At 38.5% G+C, this 15,221-nt stretch overlaps 1 protein-coding gene across 2 annotated transcripts in view; it reads left to right on the forward strand.

The window, feature by feature from the left end:
- EMB2788 (ribosome 60S biogenesis amino-terminal protein) overlaps positions 1-15,221 on the forward strand; it is a 380,545-nt gene that overhangs the window by 78,416 nt on the left and 286,908 nt on the right. For both annotated transcript variants that reach the window (XM_089378714.1, XM_089378715.1), the window contains exons 5-6: positions 3,415-3,569; positions 3,661-7,362. In XM_089378714.1, the coding sequence (XP_089234840.1) occupies positions 3,415-3,569; positions 3,661-7,362 (3,857 nt within the window). The remainder of the gene's footprint in view (positions 1-3,414; positions 3,570-3,660; positions 7,363-15,221) is intronic.

Genomic DNA, 15,221 nt, shown 5'->3' on the forward strand with positions numbered 1-15,221 from the left:
AATTCCATTCCAGTCAGCAGTGGCAGAATTTACTGGGCCAACGCAGAGACTTGGGGAGAGCAGTTTCCAACACTTGGGCAGCTCCATTTTCACCTGGGATTTGACTAGCTTGCTGTAGCAAGCCCAGGTTCCTCTTCTTCATTTATATGTACCTTGTTTTCTCAGTTAATAAAATGGCTCAGCTCCTGGTACAATTTTTGGTGCAATTTGTCATTATGCTGGTGTGTTAGTTTTAAGGTTACATGTTTATGCTTTATTTGTTGTTATCACTTAATATTTCCCACTAGGAATATTTTAAGAACTAAATCAATTCCCCCACATGCTGTTCCAACACCTTTTACAAAGTAACAACAACACATTGGTCAATACATAAAGTTAAATAAATCATGAACTATGCCATCAATAAACATCATTTTCAGACTGACAATGAAAATAGGCATATATATAAATTCTTGATTTCTTGAGAACATGAGAGATACTTCAAAATGAATGGGTAACTGAGTCTGGGACTACGACTCTCTAGCCAACCATAGACAACTACAACCAAGTCTCACTTGTAGCTGTCACCCCCAAGTCGAATTTCAGAGGTTGAGGGATCTTTTGCTACATGGATTAAACACATCCATCAAATGAAATAGGGACTGCAAAGATTCAACCACCTCCACCCACTAGCTGAATTAAAACCAATAAAACACATAGGGATTCTGGAGACCCACAAACCCACAGTAAAGTCAACATACAACAAAAGAACATCCAGAAATCCTCCAAGAATTTTTGAGGATAAATTCCTCCACGCCAACCCTTTGGAATTTCCTAAGAAACACCATCTCCACCCTCCAGGCCACCGGGGATTCAAGAGGCAATCAATTCCTGACCTGGTGATTTCTTCCAGCTCCTTTGCCAACCGAAAACTTCATTCCTCTCTGCTGTTCAACCTTTCTTGGTAGTTGGCACCCCATTGTGAAATGTCGGCGAACTTATTGTATCCATTTGATTCCATCCAACTAGCAAGCTCCTTAAATCCTTCATTCTCAGCCAATAATAGTGCTGATGAAACATGATATTTCCACATGTTGATACACGTGCCATTTCCTGCTTGCCACTCCAAGTGGTTGAGGATGATAGAGGTCACTGCTTGCACAATTTCCATATTTTTGATCTCTGCTCTGGCTAGATTCCTCTTTCGGGTCTAGTGCGTGTACTTTTGTGAAAGTATTTGTGCACAAAGGCCTGCTTCCATCATTCTTTAGAGTCTGGGAGGATACGCCAAACAAGGCTTGCTCCCATGGTGAGATTCACGAGCTCAGGGTCTTTGACGCTAGCTCATCGAAGCTTTTAGGTAGACACACTATGCTCTAGTTCACCAAATGGAATCGGTTTTCATTATTTTCCCCCCCGTGCCAGAGGAACATCCAAATAAGACCACTGATCTGATGGATTATTCCTTTTGGGGCGAGCAGATCAGATCCCATATAAACAAGAAGGGATGACAACACATATTTAATTAATACAACCTTCCCTGCAAAATTTAACCATTGCTCTCCCCAGAATGCGATTCTTTTTCTAATTTTTTGCAGAACGTCCTCCCAATCTTCAACATTTGTTGCTCCCTATTAAAATTCGAATTCTTAAATATTTAAACGTTCTCCAATCGATTGCAACAGGGAATTCTAAAATACTTGATATCTCGTTTAATGCCGCTTCGGAACAGTTCCATCCATATGGTTGGCATTTCATTTTATTGACCAATCCTGCAGATAAGTCGAGATAGGAATTCAGAATTCTTTTGAAGTAATTTACAATTATTTTAGAGGCCGCCCAAGAAGGAAGGTATCATCTACGAACTGTGAATGATTTACCCCTTTTACATAACGAGCAATACTCAACCCAACAAGCTTGCCTTCCTGTCTCGCTTCTCATGCTTTAAGCTATAATGATATAAAGCAAAGGGGACCGGGGGCAGCCTGCCTTAGGCCCCCTGAAGAAACAAAGAAACAGGTGGGACGGCCATTTACCAGCGGCGCTATCCATGGGGAGCCGATACAAGCTTTAATCCATCTGATAAATTCATTACAAATTCGTAGTTCTTCTAACATCAAGAAAATATAAGAGTGCCGTACCCAGTCAAAGGCATTGGCCATGTCCAACATGATAACCAGACCAGGCTCGCATGCTTTTTTGCTAGAGTGAACTGCTTTTTGGACAAGGATAATATTATCCAAAATTTGTCTTTGCTGCATAAAGCCACCTTGGTTCTCTGAAATGATTTGCGGCAGTAGTTTTTTCAATCTTGTTGCTATGATCTGAGTTAAAATTTTATAAGCTGTGTTGTAGAGGGAGATAGGTCAAAAACGAGTGAAATTCACAAGATTTGATTCTTTGGGAATTAGAGTGAGAAAGGAGGAATTTGTGCTGTGCCCAATCTTATCTTTTCTTTGCGTTCCATTCAATATTTGCAGCAGGTCCTTTTTAATCATGGGCCAAAAAGCTCTATAAAAGCTTATGGTGAACCCATCCAGACCAGGGGCTTCATCTGGGTCCAAATCCCATATTGCTTCCATAACTTCTACTTCCTCTATTTCTTTAGCAAGGAGCTGATTGGCAGATTCCGAGACAATAGAAGGGGTACATTGAAGGAACTCCTGAGCTTGTTTTTGAATAACTTTGTTATGCGTCATGTCATTTTGATTTGTTGTCAGTGGCCTGACGTCGGCTTGTGTTTTCAAAGAGTTCAGGGCATTTTTGAAATTTGTCTAAGTACTGGGTTAATCAGTTCCCTTCGTTGTTGATTTGGTCCAAGTTCAGATCCTTTTAAAATAGAAGATAATATATTTACATTGATCATAAATTTATAAGTAAAGGAAAAAACTAAAAGGGACACTTACAGTATTGTTCAAATTGTGTGTTATAATATTTATATGATAGGTGCAGTTTTATATTAATAATAGTTTTATACATATTAATATTAGGCCCTTATTGATATCAGTAGGAATTAATGGTCAAATATGTTTTAAGAACATTAGACTCTAGAGAACTCTCTAATGTGCCAGGTCACCCTATTTTTCATGATTTTATATTTCTTGTAATATATTTTATATATTTTTTGAATTGGATTATCTTCATTCCCAACTTCTTGTCTCCTGGAAATTTGGTTGAATCTCCTAGCTGTTCTGAACACTGGTACCTGCTTTCCGCACATTCTTTATTCCAGAATGTTGTGCAGCATAGGTTTTAAAGATTTTGTATGATATGAGACAATAGTAGGTGCATATGTGAATATTTATGTGATTCTGAAGTGTCAATTTGCACGCACATTTGTGAAAACTGTGATATTATTTCTCTTACAAAGAGCTTGCCAATCTGTTCATTTATGCTTTCATTTTGAGTGATTATTGTTCCACAATTATTGTGCAGATCTCTTACCTCCATGTTTTAGTCCTCTTGTGATTTGTATTTTGGAAAAGTGCCTTCGAGTTGTTGAATCAAACTCCAAAAGTTTGAAGTTAGCTCAGCGGACAGTGATTGCAATCTATGTGGCCAGTGTGATGAACTTTCTTTTGCAGTCTCAGGTATCTGTTGCAACTTGCAGTCAGTACAGTTAAGATGTCGAGTTTGGAATGTGATTTTTGTTTTGTTGAAACAGCAATATATTCTTTGCAGGTCAACTCAAGGGCGTTGGCTTTTATAATCACCACTATGTTGTCTCAAAAGTTTCAAAAGGCATGTCAACCTGATCAGGTTTCAGAAACTTTTCTTTGTGAGTGGAGTCCATTAAAAAGCTTGTTGCTTTTTGCACAAAATATTTTATCTAGTGATCAAGTTGGATCTAACTTGGTTTTGATGGACAAGCAGCTTTTAGACAAAGACAGTTCTAGTATCTCCCAATCCCTATCCCAAGTTCTGGCAATTATAAAAACTGGTGATTTTGTGAGGACAGATGGTGCAGCAATGGCTCTTACATCCTCCGTAGTATGTGCTATGCCAGAAGAGATATTGAAAAACATTCCTTTGCTTCTTAACATCAGCCACAAAATATTTGAAAAGGACTATTCTGTCTTGCTGGCTCTGTTTTACATTCACAAAAACCTGTTTGGTCAAGTTGCCGAGGCCTGGCCTGATTTTTTTTTGTCAGATGTGGAGTTTGCTGGGCATTCTTTTTCTGAAAAGCAAGATAACAGTGATCATCAAACTAAAGAAAATGATTTACAGGATTCTGCCGTAAGTCAAGGTTCCACAATGAAACTTCGAACTACAGAACAGCATCCAATGTCTATTTCCGCAAGTGATGCATGTTCTGAAGAATGGGATCGTGTTGCCTTTTCTTCATTTATGCAGTCTGTTCCCTTCCTTCCTTTATTTACTATATGTGCAAATAGCTATCAATCAAGACTTCTGGGATTTGCCTCAATGAAAAGTCTTCTTGAGGCAAAAATATCTGAACTCCCTTCTGATAGTTTTTCCAATACACTACACCTTATAATGTTTTGGATTCTGCAGATTGAATCTGCATGGAGAGAAGGTGCACACTTAAAAGAGCAACTTGAAACCTGCTTTTATCTTTTAAAACATTTTCTTCTGTATGTTATAGAAGGGTTCTTGAAGGGCCAAGTCATGTACGGACCTGATGAATTAGTTAAAACAGTTTTGGCTCATCCTGCAATAAGCATGTTTATGTCCAAGTGGATGTATTCTTCTATTTTGAGGAATTGTCAATACATGGGAACTTCTGATATTGAAAGCATCGATGTGCAATGCAAGAAATGGAAAAGGAAGAGTGAAAAAACTAGATTTGAGATATTTTTGCATCTTTGTGAAGCAAAAGTTCATCCAATTGATAATAACATACTCTCTATCTTGAGTAGCCTGATCGAAATTGCATCCTCGCAGCACAAAATCAGCCCTAGTGGAGCATTGAAGCAGTGGGACTCATATGGTAGAACGATTGCGGAGGCTTGCAAACCTTTCATTTTATGGTGCCTTTCAGTTTTCAAAAATGAACTTCTTGAAAGCATTAAGACAGATTCTTATGGAATTCAACCTTTACCTACATTCTATATTATATCTGTTTTGAGTCCATTTATATCACCTTTCATTTTGCTTGAATTAGTGCATTGGTTGTTTTCCAATAACATCTCTGAGCATCAGGAGGAGGAAGCCTTTGCTCCTGGTCCAAAGCTCTGCTATGCCCATATTGGGATTTATTTTGTAACACTAGCATTTAAAATGTTCCATGCCTACCTGAATCAAGCTAAGGAAGACATTGTTGTTCAACAGTTCTTTTGGGATATGGATGGTCAGAAATTTGATTCAAATGTGGTTGGAGAAGTGTATAAGAAAGTGATTGGAATAGCTACGAAGCAGGCTTCTGAAAGTGCAGATCTGTGTCTTCTCTCAATTATGAAAGCTATTCATGTGCAGAGAAGTGCAAGGGTTCTACCCCTTACTTTACCAATTAGGATATTGTTGTCCCATCTGATTAGTGTTACCCCTGCAGAATTAGTACAGCATTGCCTCAATAAGACAAACCAACTCAAAGCAAAAATATTGCTTCTCTTAACCCAAATAAGTAACCTGCATTTGATCATTTCTGGTGAACTAATTGTGTCTAATGTGATATTTGGTGTTCCTGATGCACAAGTAACGCATCTAGTTAGTGCCCTCATGATCAGTGACAAAATGCTGGAAACAAACTCTGATACCATAATATCAGAGAATGAGCTTGTTTTACTTCTCCCAGTTGCACTAAGATACCTCTGTTCAGAGTTGAGACCAACAGAAGTGTCATTTTTTGAGTTATCAAAAAAGATCACAGCTCACTATTTTAAAATAATTTACAAGGGCTTCTTGAAGTGGGATGAGTATGCCTGGTGTCAAATTTTTGACATTGTAGACTGTGATGAAAGGAGATATGAGACTGCAGAAGATTTTGCATCTTATTTTAGTGACACTCTACTTGGAAGAACAGTCTACTTGCTGCAGGCTTGTTTTAGTTCAGAGAAAAAAAGTAGGAAAACTAGAAAGAAATTACTGAGTTCAATTCTTCCAAAAGGTATTAGTTTTCTAGATCATGTTACTGATGACATCAATAGTTGTTCTTTTGAACAGTTGTTAAACATGGTAAACAGAGTTGTTGCTAATGTGACCTTGGCAAGGTGGCTACTGTTCCCAAAGCCTAGCTGCTTGCCTCTACATCAAGAAAGGAAGACAGACAAACAACCTGGAAATGGTGCTTCAAAACATACCCAAGAGAACATAATACAATCCGGAGCTGAAGAATGTAAAATGGAACCAGCTGACTATGCAAGGTTTATAAACTGCTTGATTTGCACTCTAGATAAATTGTTTCAACATTTTTCCATTCAGTCTCAAGAAAGCAGACATCATTCAAACTTGATGAACTTCATGGAGAAGACAATACTTAGTCACTTGGTTGATGTGTCCATGGAAATGGAAGTTGATTCTGTTGACACTCAGTATCTTTCTTCTCTGAAAATATTCACAAAGTTGACTTTTCTTCATAGGTTTGAGGACCCTACAGTCATGAAAGCATTACATTCTCTTATTCTTGTCCTGTCACAAGAAAGCTGTGCTAGAGATATTGTTAGTCAATTTGCAACAGATGCCTTGGGATTTCTGATGGCACATTCTCAGTTTATACCAACTATTCTCTGGACAGGCTTTATATCTATACAGTCTTTTGGTCAATCTGACAAGGGAACAATGTTCAGATCTTTGAATGGCATAGTAAACTTACTCGCACTTCCAAGTCTTAGTCAGCATGGAACTCCTAATAATGAGGATGCAGTCATTTCCCGTGGTGGTCACAGCCAGACTACACAGCAAAATTCAATCTCTGACAGAAACGATTCTTCTTTTCTAGAACAGAGGAAGATAGAAGTTGTTAAACTTGTGAGGTTGCTGTATCTCCTTGGTGCTCGGAAAGGTAGTTCAAATGTACCAGCAGAAACGGCTATAAATATTGAAGAACTATTCTCTTTATTATTGGCAGGTTATGGTGCTACAATGAGTCAGTCTGACTTGGAAATTTTTACTCTTATGCATGAGATTGAATTATTGGAAGGTTCAAATTTCAGTGGCCTGTCTGAAATGAACTACCTTTGGGGTGAAGCTGCACTGAAACGAAGAAGAGAGCAACAGGATCAGAAAGTGTTATCAAAATACAACTCAGTTGATGAAGAAACAATAGTAGATCGTTGTAAGAGGCAGTTTAGGGAAAATCTAATACTTGACCCGAAAGTATGTGGTGAGACAGTTTTGTACTTTCCCTCTAAGAGGAGTGCATGGGCTGGACCCATAGATATGGCCCGATATGTGGAGGAGAGCCTGAAAAGCATGAATGTGGTATGTTCTGTTACAACCCGGTTTATGAACTTGTCTATTTATCGTTTGTTGCAAATCCAAGGATTTTTGTTCTTCCTTTTCTACGCCTTCTCATGCTGAACACATTTTTTCTTATCTCCACAATAAGATTGCTTGAATTTGGTACTTATGTTTATAAAGTACAACTTGCCATGATATAAGGTTATCAACTGCCAGATCGAATGTATTTTAAGTTCCTTCTTGCAATATACTTATTTGAATGTTGAAACTTTGTTTTAACTTAATTTCTGTGAAAATTATAAGTTATTTTCTTATTTTTTGCTTTAAATCAGTAATAGTTTGCTAATAACTTTAAGTAGTCTAGAATTGAACATGGTTATAAAAATTTATGTTGCTTATAAAGTTAAGGTCATATGTGAAAGGTAGAAAGCTAAGAAACTTAAGAAAAATATTGGCATTTTGATAGATATATTGAACATCCAAAAGTATATAAAGAAAAGTAAAGACAATAAACTGGAAAGGATGAATTACAAGATCATATCCTTCAATTGAATAAATTTTTCTTTAGGGAGTCCAGAGTTGAAAGATGGTTATAAAAAATTATGCTACCTGAAAGTTAAGAGCATATGGAAAATGTAGAAAGATAAGGAACTTAAGAAAGATATAGGCAATTTGATTGATAGAATGAACATCCAAAAAGTATATTAAAAAAGAAAGGACAATAAAGTAGAGAGGTTTTGATGTCAAATGCTCCTCCAATAGAGGACACATAATAGCTTCTCTTGAAACATGTTGCACTATTTCTATTGTTTATGTTTTCAGTAGTAGTGGGAATATTCTCATGTGTAGGGAAAGTGGGCTAAGTGCTGGGGTGTTGCACCCATAGAAACATGGTATCTTCATGACACATGGTATTCTGATAACCCATGGTATTGCACCCTTTGGAAAAGTATAAGTACAAGGGTGAGTGATTCATTCTTGTGGTTGGCAAGAGAGCATCTTGTGGACAAGAAGGCCTAGTAGACCTCAAAACCCTTGACGTCTGAGAGGGCTTGTGGAAGGTGGTTGACAAGAGAGCATCTTGTGGAGGAGAAGGCTGAGTAGTCAACAGACCCATTGAGGGCTGAGAGGGCTTGTGGAAGGTGGTTGGCACAAGAGCATCTAGTGGAGGAGAAGGCTTAGTAGGCCTCAGACCCCTTGAAGGTAGAGAGGGTCGGTGGAAGGTGGTTGACAAGAGAGCAACTTGTGGATGAGAAGGCCGAATAGGCCTCAAACATGTAGAGGGTCGAGAGGGCCTGAGAAGGGATGAGCTTAGAGACGTACACGGGGCACGACACATTGAAAGAGAGATTCTCTCAAGTAAGCAAGAGATATTCATGAGTAATATTGTAGGTTTGCTGTGAGTGAGATACTTATTTGTGTTGGGTCCAAGGAAAGAGCACGTAGCAGTAAAGGAGATCAAATTACTAGATTGAGGATGTATCTAGGCCTTGATCTATTGGATCAGATCATGGGTAATTGTTGTATGTGTAATTTTCTTGAGGGCCATTATGCCAGTGAGGGAGCCTGAGCAGGTTCTCAGAAGAATTTAATGAAGAACTATTGATTGGGATGAGATTTTTTGTTTACTGTGCATGATCTAATTGTTTGTTTTACAAGTTACGTTGTGCAAAATTTGTTTCTAGTTAGGTACATCCATGTGTTTTAGTTAATTAGTTAATTTGAGACTATTTCCAGATCTAGTGTGTGCATGTGCATTGAGTTTAATGCCCAAAATATGACAACCATGAATTGTGAAGATAAGTGAGTGTGTTAAACAATATATAAATGTCGTACAGTTTAGATAGAGATAACATAACTAAAATGTCTGCTTGTTGACAACATATTGAGGGAAGATCTTGCAATTGTGCTTTATTTCATCCCCTGTGAACTTGTTAGAGTGCTTGAAATCACATTTTCTTTATGTTAAAACTAGGTGCCACTTTCTTCTCGTTATTCTCTCTTTGAACATCAATTGTTTTAGGAGTTATTATTTGTATGAATTATGGATGAGTTTTTAGAAAAAAATATGGTTGTAAGCAAATAGACATAACAATTTGGTCGTGATATTAGGTGAGACTGATCCTACATGTAGGCCTTGTTGCCACAAAATCTAGCAAGCCTTGGAGAGGGAAACCCTTTAAGCTATAAACTAGACCAAGAAGTAACAATGGGGTAGTGGTCTACTGTCACCACAACCAAAACCTCATGCTCTTTACGTACTTTCATCGATGGGAGGAGTCCTGGTAGGAATGAGATCACTTACAATGGGTATGTGGTGTGATCTCACTAGGAGGTCTTCAAGAAAGATGCAATTTAGGTTCAATGCTTCACATTGAAGCAATTCACTTTCTATGAAGATACCTAGAAATAAGGGCAAAAAACCTAGGGTTTGATTGATTTGAAGAGTGTTGGAGTAACTCAATGTCAATGCAAGGAGAAAAGGTTTCTTGCAATGTCTATTAGCTAAGCCAAGGCTCTTGAAACCTTCAGGGAAGTCCTTAAGTTGACAGAATAAAAGCTAGGGTTTCCCTCTTAAGGAAAACACCTTGGGCAAGAGAACTTATGGACGAAATTGGAGTGGATGCCCACCAAAATTATAGGTTTTGTGGCAAACCCTATCCTCTCGGTGTTTAGGCTCTCCAACCACCAAAATACCTCTTTCCTAAAATTTCATACTAAGCCCTAGTTCTCTAACCCAGCGTTGAAAGGACCAAAATTAAGAGAAGAAGAAAATGGATAAATTGAGATATGATCACCAACCAAATGGACAAGAACCTTTTTCTTTGGGAGTATGGAGTCCTTAATGCGTTAGATTAGCCAAAGAGCTTCTAAGGAGGCCAAAATTTGGATGCCCTAGCAAGCAAAATTCCAACAATTACCTATGCAATGGAAGATGGATTTTCCGTGGGTGAGCTACCAAGAGTTCACCACTAAGGATATTCATTTACACACTCTTTATGAGTAATGCATGCAATAGATCATCTAGATTAGCATTCAATAAAAATTCAACAAATTAGGACACAATTGCAATTGCTAGAATCAACAAAATTCCATACATTAGACATGTAAGAATTAAATTTTCAATATCTAATCACACTTACAAGATAACATGCAAATAATCCATTCCATTCATCCAAAGAATAACTCCAAAAATAGACAAATCAGCTCCAAATGTCAAAGTGCATCAAGATTACTCCAAATCCTCCATAAGAGAAAAGTGTGAATTGCTTAAAAGGGACGAAATTGCAAGCGATGAGATGATGAGAGATCAAATGAGAGATCTCTAATATATATGTGCTATATCATATCCTATTTTAGCCTACAAGCCTCTCGAATCATAAAATTATGTGCAAGTAATTGCCTAGGTCACAAACCAACCTAGGAACTTTTGCAAGTTTGATTTTATCTCCACGAATGCTAGCGTAAATGTTGATGTCATGCTTGCGTGGGCTGATATTGAGGCCTTTTTGGTGCCCTGACAAGTGTAGAAGGCCTCAAAAATCAGGATCTAAGGGTTGGCCACTATATCTCGATGCAAATCATATTGTGGACCCCAAGTGTGGGTTTGGGGCACAAAACTGGGTCTCCAAGTGGTGTAATCTCTGTCTTTACTGTAGCGTTGAGGGCATTGAAGATGGTGCTAGCCCTCCGATGTCTCAAGGCATGAGACAACCTCATCTGAGCCCTGGATCAATCGCCTAACCTTGTAGTATTGCTAAGTCGGCTGGGGGCATGTTGGTCCAGGTGCATCATCCCATGAATAAAATTGGTCAAAGTGTAGAAGCTTTGTGGGTGCTGAAGGTGCCCATGGATACAAGTGATGCTCTATAAGTGTTTGAAGTTCGATGACTCTGAACGAATCACCTGTGGGTGTCAATATGCCTCTTTAGAGGACTTGGACCCCAGTTAAGTTGCCCAGACCTATAGATGAAACCACCTTCCAATTACATGCAATATCCAGTTCTGTAACTTTCATCATTTGGTACATTAATCATTATTGCATTTGAGTGAACCAAGCTTGAAAAAAATGGGCACAATAACACTTCATATGTGGCTTCTCTTCCAAAATTGGGGCCTTGGTCATGTAATGGTGTTACCTCCGTAGGTAGGAGTGCTTAATAGACGACCCTATTAGGTGTTCTCTACCCCAAAGGGAAGTGACATGTCCTTGGTCCACTCTTCAATTGATAGGTGCCATGTGAATAATGATGGAATGGAGGGGAAAGAACTCCATGGCCAAGTACCATGCTTAGAGAGACAAGCTATGATGAAATATCTAATCCTCGATGTATAGATGTAGGAGGGAGCAATCGTGGATGCATGAGTTACCTCGGCCTTTGTTTTTCCACCCCTCTATATTGCCTTTTACTTTTTTTTGATTTTTTCTTCTATTGTTTCTCGTAGCTCGAGGAATGAGAGTTTGCTTTGTATGATGTATAACAATTATCACCCCCTTTAGGTTGGGGCAGTTCATCTGATGAACTTCATCACCATTAGGGGTTGGGACATGCAAGGGTTCTTTGTCTTCTATGAGATAGGGAAACATTGGCCCAGGAATTGGGTGATGGCCATATGATAGAGGTAGAGTTCATGCTTGGCTTTTGCCCACACGCTAATTTGTAAGTCCCCACAATATTTTACATTTTGATTTTCTTTTATTTTTCTGTGGCCACCATATGCTTTTTCTTTTTTTTCTTAGCTGCATCAACCTCCTAGGATTTATTTCGAGGCCCTACCCAAGGCATGAGGATGTGTGAGTGCCAAATCCTAATGAAGCAATGGTTTGTTGACTTGAAGAAGGGAGGTGGAATAGGGGCTCATAATGTAAGATGGAAAATGGTATGTATGGAATAGGGATGGATGGGGCTATACTATCTCAATCATGGCTTCCCAAGTAGCGCTCCTTCCTAAAGCCATGGGCCATTAGGGGAGGTCCCACTAGACTAGGATTGAAAATAAACCCCCTATTTAAGGTGAGGGAACAAGACTAAGGCCAAGACCCTTTTTTCTTACAAGTTACCCCGTAATCCATGTCAAAATGCTCGAATACAAACAAGCATAAACACCCGATTCCAAAATGAATAAAGTACCTTTTGATTAGAAGCCCACCTTCTGACATGTTCTCTTGACAAATGGGCGAGGAAACATATGAATGATGTAGGTGATAGAGATATGAATGACATGTCACATTGGCTACGAAGTGGCTTTTAGGGGCTGTTGGCTGTCGACAGGAAGTGACAAATAGGATGAAACCACTTTTGGTTGGTAACATGCCTTTCAGCCTTCAATATTGTTAATGAGAGTAGCTTGGGCAAGGTACTTCCACACATGCCTAAGTGTTTAGGCGTGTGAAAGTCACCTAATTGACCTTTAACCATAGCAATTATTTTAATTATTAAAGTAATTGATTTTTATAAGATAAAATTAGTTAATTTAATGAAATGCAAAGGTTATTTGCATAAGTGAATTAGACGAATCTTAATAGTTGATCTCAAGTGATGTTGATATTAATTGCAACTGGCAATCATTTTAGATTCCATCAATAACTCAAACTTATGAAAGGAAGGTTGGGTTAAGGGAGAAGACTCATCTTGAGCACAAGACACTATGAGATAGTGAGATCTGAGTGATTGGGTGGAGAAGGACTTTCATCCAAGTGTGCAGGGCTTGAGGAAGGGTGCAAGGGTCAACAAGGGAAGGATCTAGATCAATGTGCAGATTGAAGGATGGATCAAGGGTTCGATCAACTGGATCATTTTTCGATTTATTGTTGTATTTATATTTTTCCTCCGAGGGCCATTTTCCCAAGAAGGGAGCCCTTGTATGTTGTAGATTATTATTGATAATGAAACAACATGTATTGAAGAGTATAAATCTTGTGTGTATGTGTATACGATTTGTTTGATGATTTTGCTTCCACTGTTATATTTTGTTTATGTGTTAAAATATTAGTCTTGTTTTTTATTAAGTAGATCTGATTTGCTAGGATGTAATTAACGAGGTTGTTGAGGTTAGAAATTAACATGGTATCAAATCTTAGCCTCTAAAGGCTAGTCTCTAAGTATTGCACAAGCCATATTCATATAGGAGTTGGGGACCGAGAAGTCTAGTTTCACATGATGTCGACAAAGGATGTACGGATATGAGCTAGCAATCATACAAAACAAAGAGAAAAAAGGTCTGTACAACAACTTATGGTTGAAGACACCGACAACAGAGACAAGTAAAACTTTTTCTATACGTTGGTATCAGGCAATACACTATAAAGTATAGGGCCATCGGTTGAAGAGAAAGATAATAAAAGAGAGGTTAAAAGGGGGGATGTAGCAGCCAACAATAGAAACTAAAAAATTAATAGGGTGGGCAGTCAAGACAACCCAACAAGTGTGTCAGGGTCACCAAAGAAGAAAAAGGGTAGAAAGGAAAGTCGCTGCCAACAAAAAAGAGGCAAAAAAGAAAGTAGCCATCGGTCATCATATCCAGTTGCCACTGGGAAAAATCCTAGCCACAAATAGGAGTCCGAGCCACCAAGTTATTATTAGCTGTGGTTGTCCTATAGCAAAGTGGAGCAATTGGGCTAAGGAAAAGTAGTTGCCAACGACTATAGCCAACAACTGCCAATAGGAAAGGGGCTGCCTCAAGTTAGATAGCGCTGCAGGCGTACAATTTGTGCAAGTACAAAGCAACCACCACACAACATCTGTCGCCATACATAAGGTTCAGTCATATGCACATGTGAACGTGCAAAAGGAACACATTGCCATGTAGGGTACAAAGTCGCTGCAACAACTGCTAAAGTAATTTTGAGAAGTGATTGTTCTAAACGACTAGAAATCAACTACATGTAGGGTACATAAGCCACAATAACAATCAAGCAAAATATGTGGTTAGGGGTACATGAGTACAATAGCCAGATTTGATGCAAATTGTATAGAACAATAGTGTGTAGACTGCATGTAGCAGTGATTGGTGGAGGTCATTCTTCAAAGGGAGAGAGGGAGATCGTACTAGTCAAAGGATGGGTAGAAAATTATTTTTCGTGGTGTTTTCAAAGGATTGAAACATAGATCCACAAAAGATCTTAGTAGATCTATAAACCAACAACATATATTTTTTTGTGGGTGCTAAAAGGAGTTATCGTACAATTCGTGCAGGAAATGACAACTATCATTTTAAGATTTGAGAGTAGGTTGGATGGAGCATTTAATTTCCTCTGTTGGAAGGCATGGGTTACTTTGCTACTGAAAGAGAATGACCTTTGGAAGATTGTTGACAAGGATGTTCAATTTCCAATAGATTCAACATAGTTGGCAACCCATGAAAAGAAGGCCATTAGAGCTCAGTGGGTCATCATGGATACCATGAAGGAGCAATTGATCCCTCACTTAGTACATAATAAGACAAACATGCAGATGTTGAAGACTTTAGTGGACCAGTTATAGAGTGACAACATGCAAAAGGAAGATGATCTTGAGAAACAAGCACAAATCCATCTAGATGTCAAGGTTTGATAATTTTACTAGTTACCTAATGAGGATCATCTAGACATAACATCGACTTGAAATCATTATGGGGAAGTAGAGGAACGTAGAGCTCGTAAATTTGGCACTGAATGGTTTTCACAAGGCACGGGAACCATTTGCCAAGGGTATCTGTGCTCAAGAGAAACTTCTGAATTGTAAAAGGCTTTGGGATGATTTTATGCAAGAAGATATTTGGGAGGAGTCCAAGGATAGTAGGCAAGGATATGGAGAGGAGAACTTGGCCCTAGTTAGTATGGCCAAGAAGGAAAAGGGAAGGGTTCCATGTTCATTTATGGTAGCATCAGATGTGCTCTT

Source organism: Pinus tabuliformis, chromosome J (assembly GCF_031772625.1).
Source record: "Pinus tabuliformis cultivar Carrire ecotype Pingquan chromosome J, CPIR1, whole genome shotgun sequence".
Taxonomy (NCBI): Eukaryota; Viridiplantae; Streptophyta; class Pinopsida; order Pinales; family Pinaceae; genus Pinus; species Pinus tabuliformis.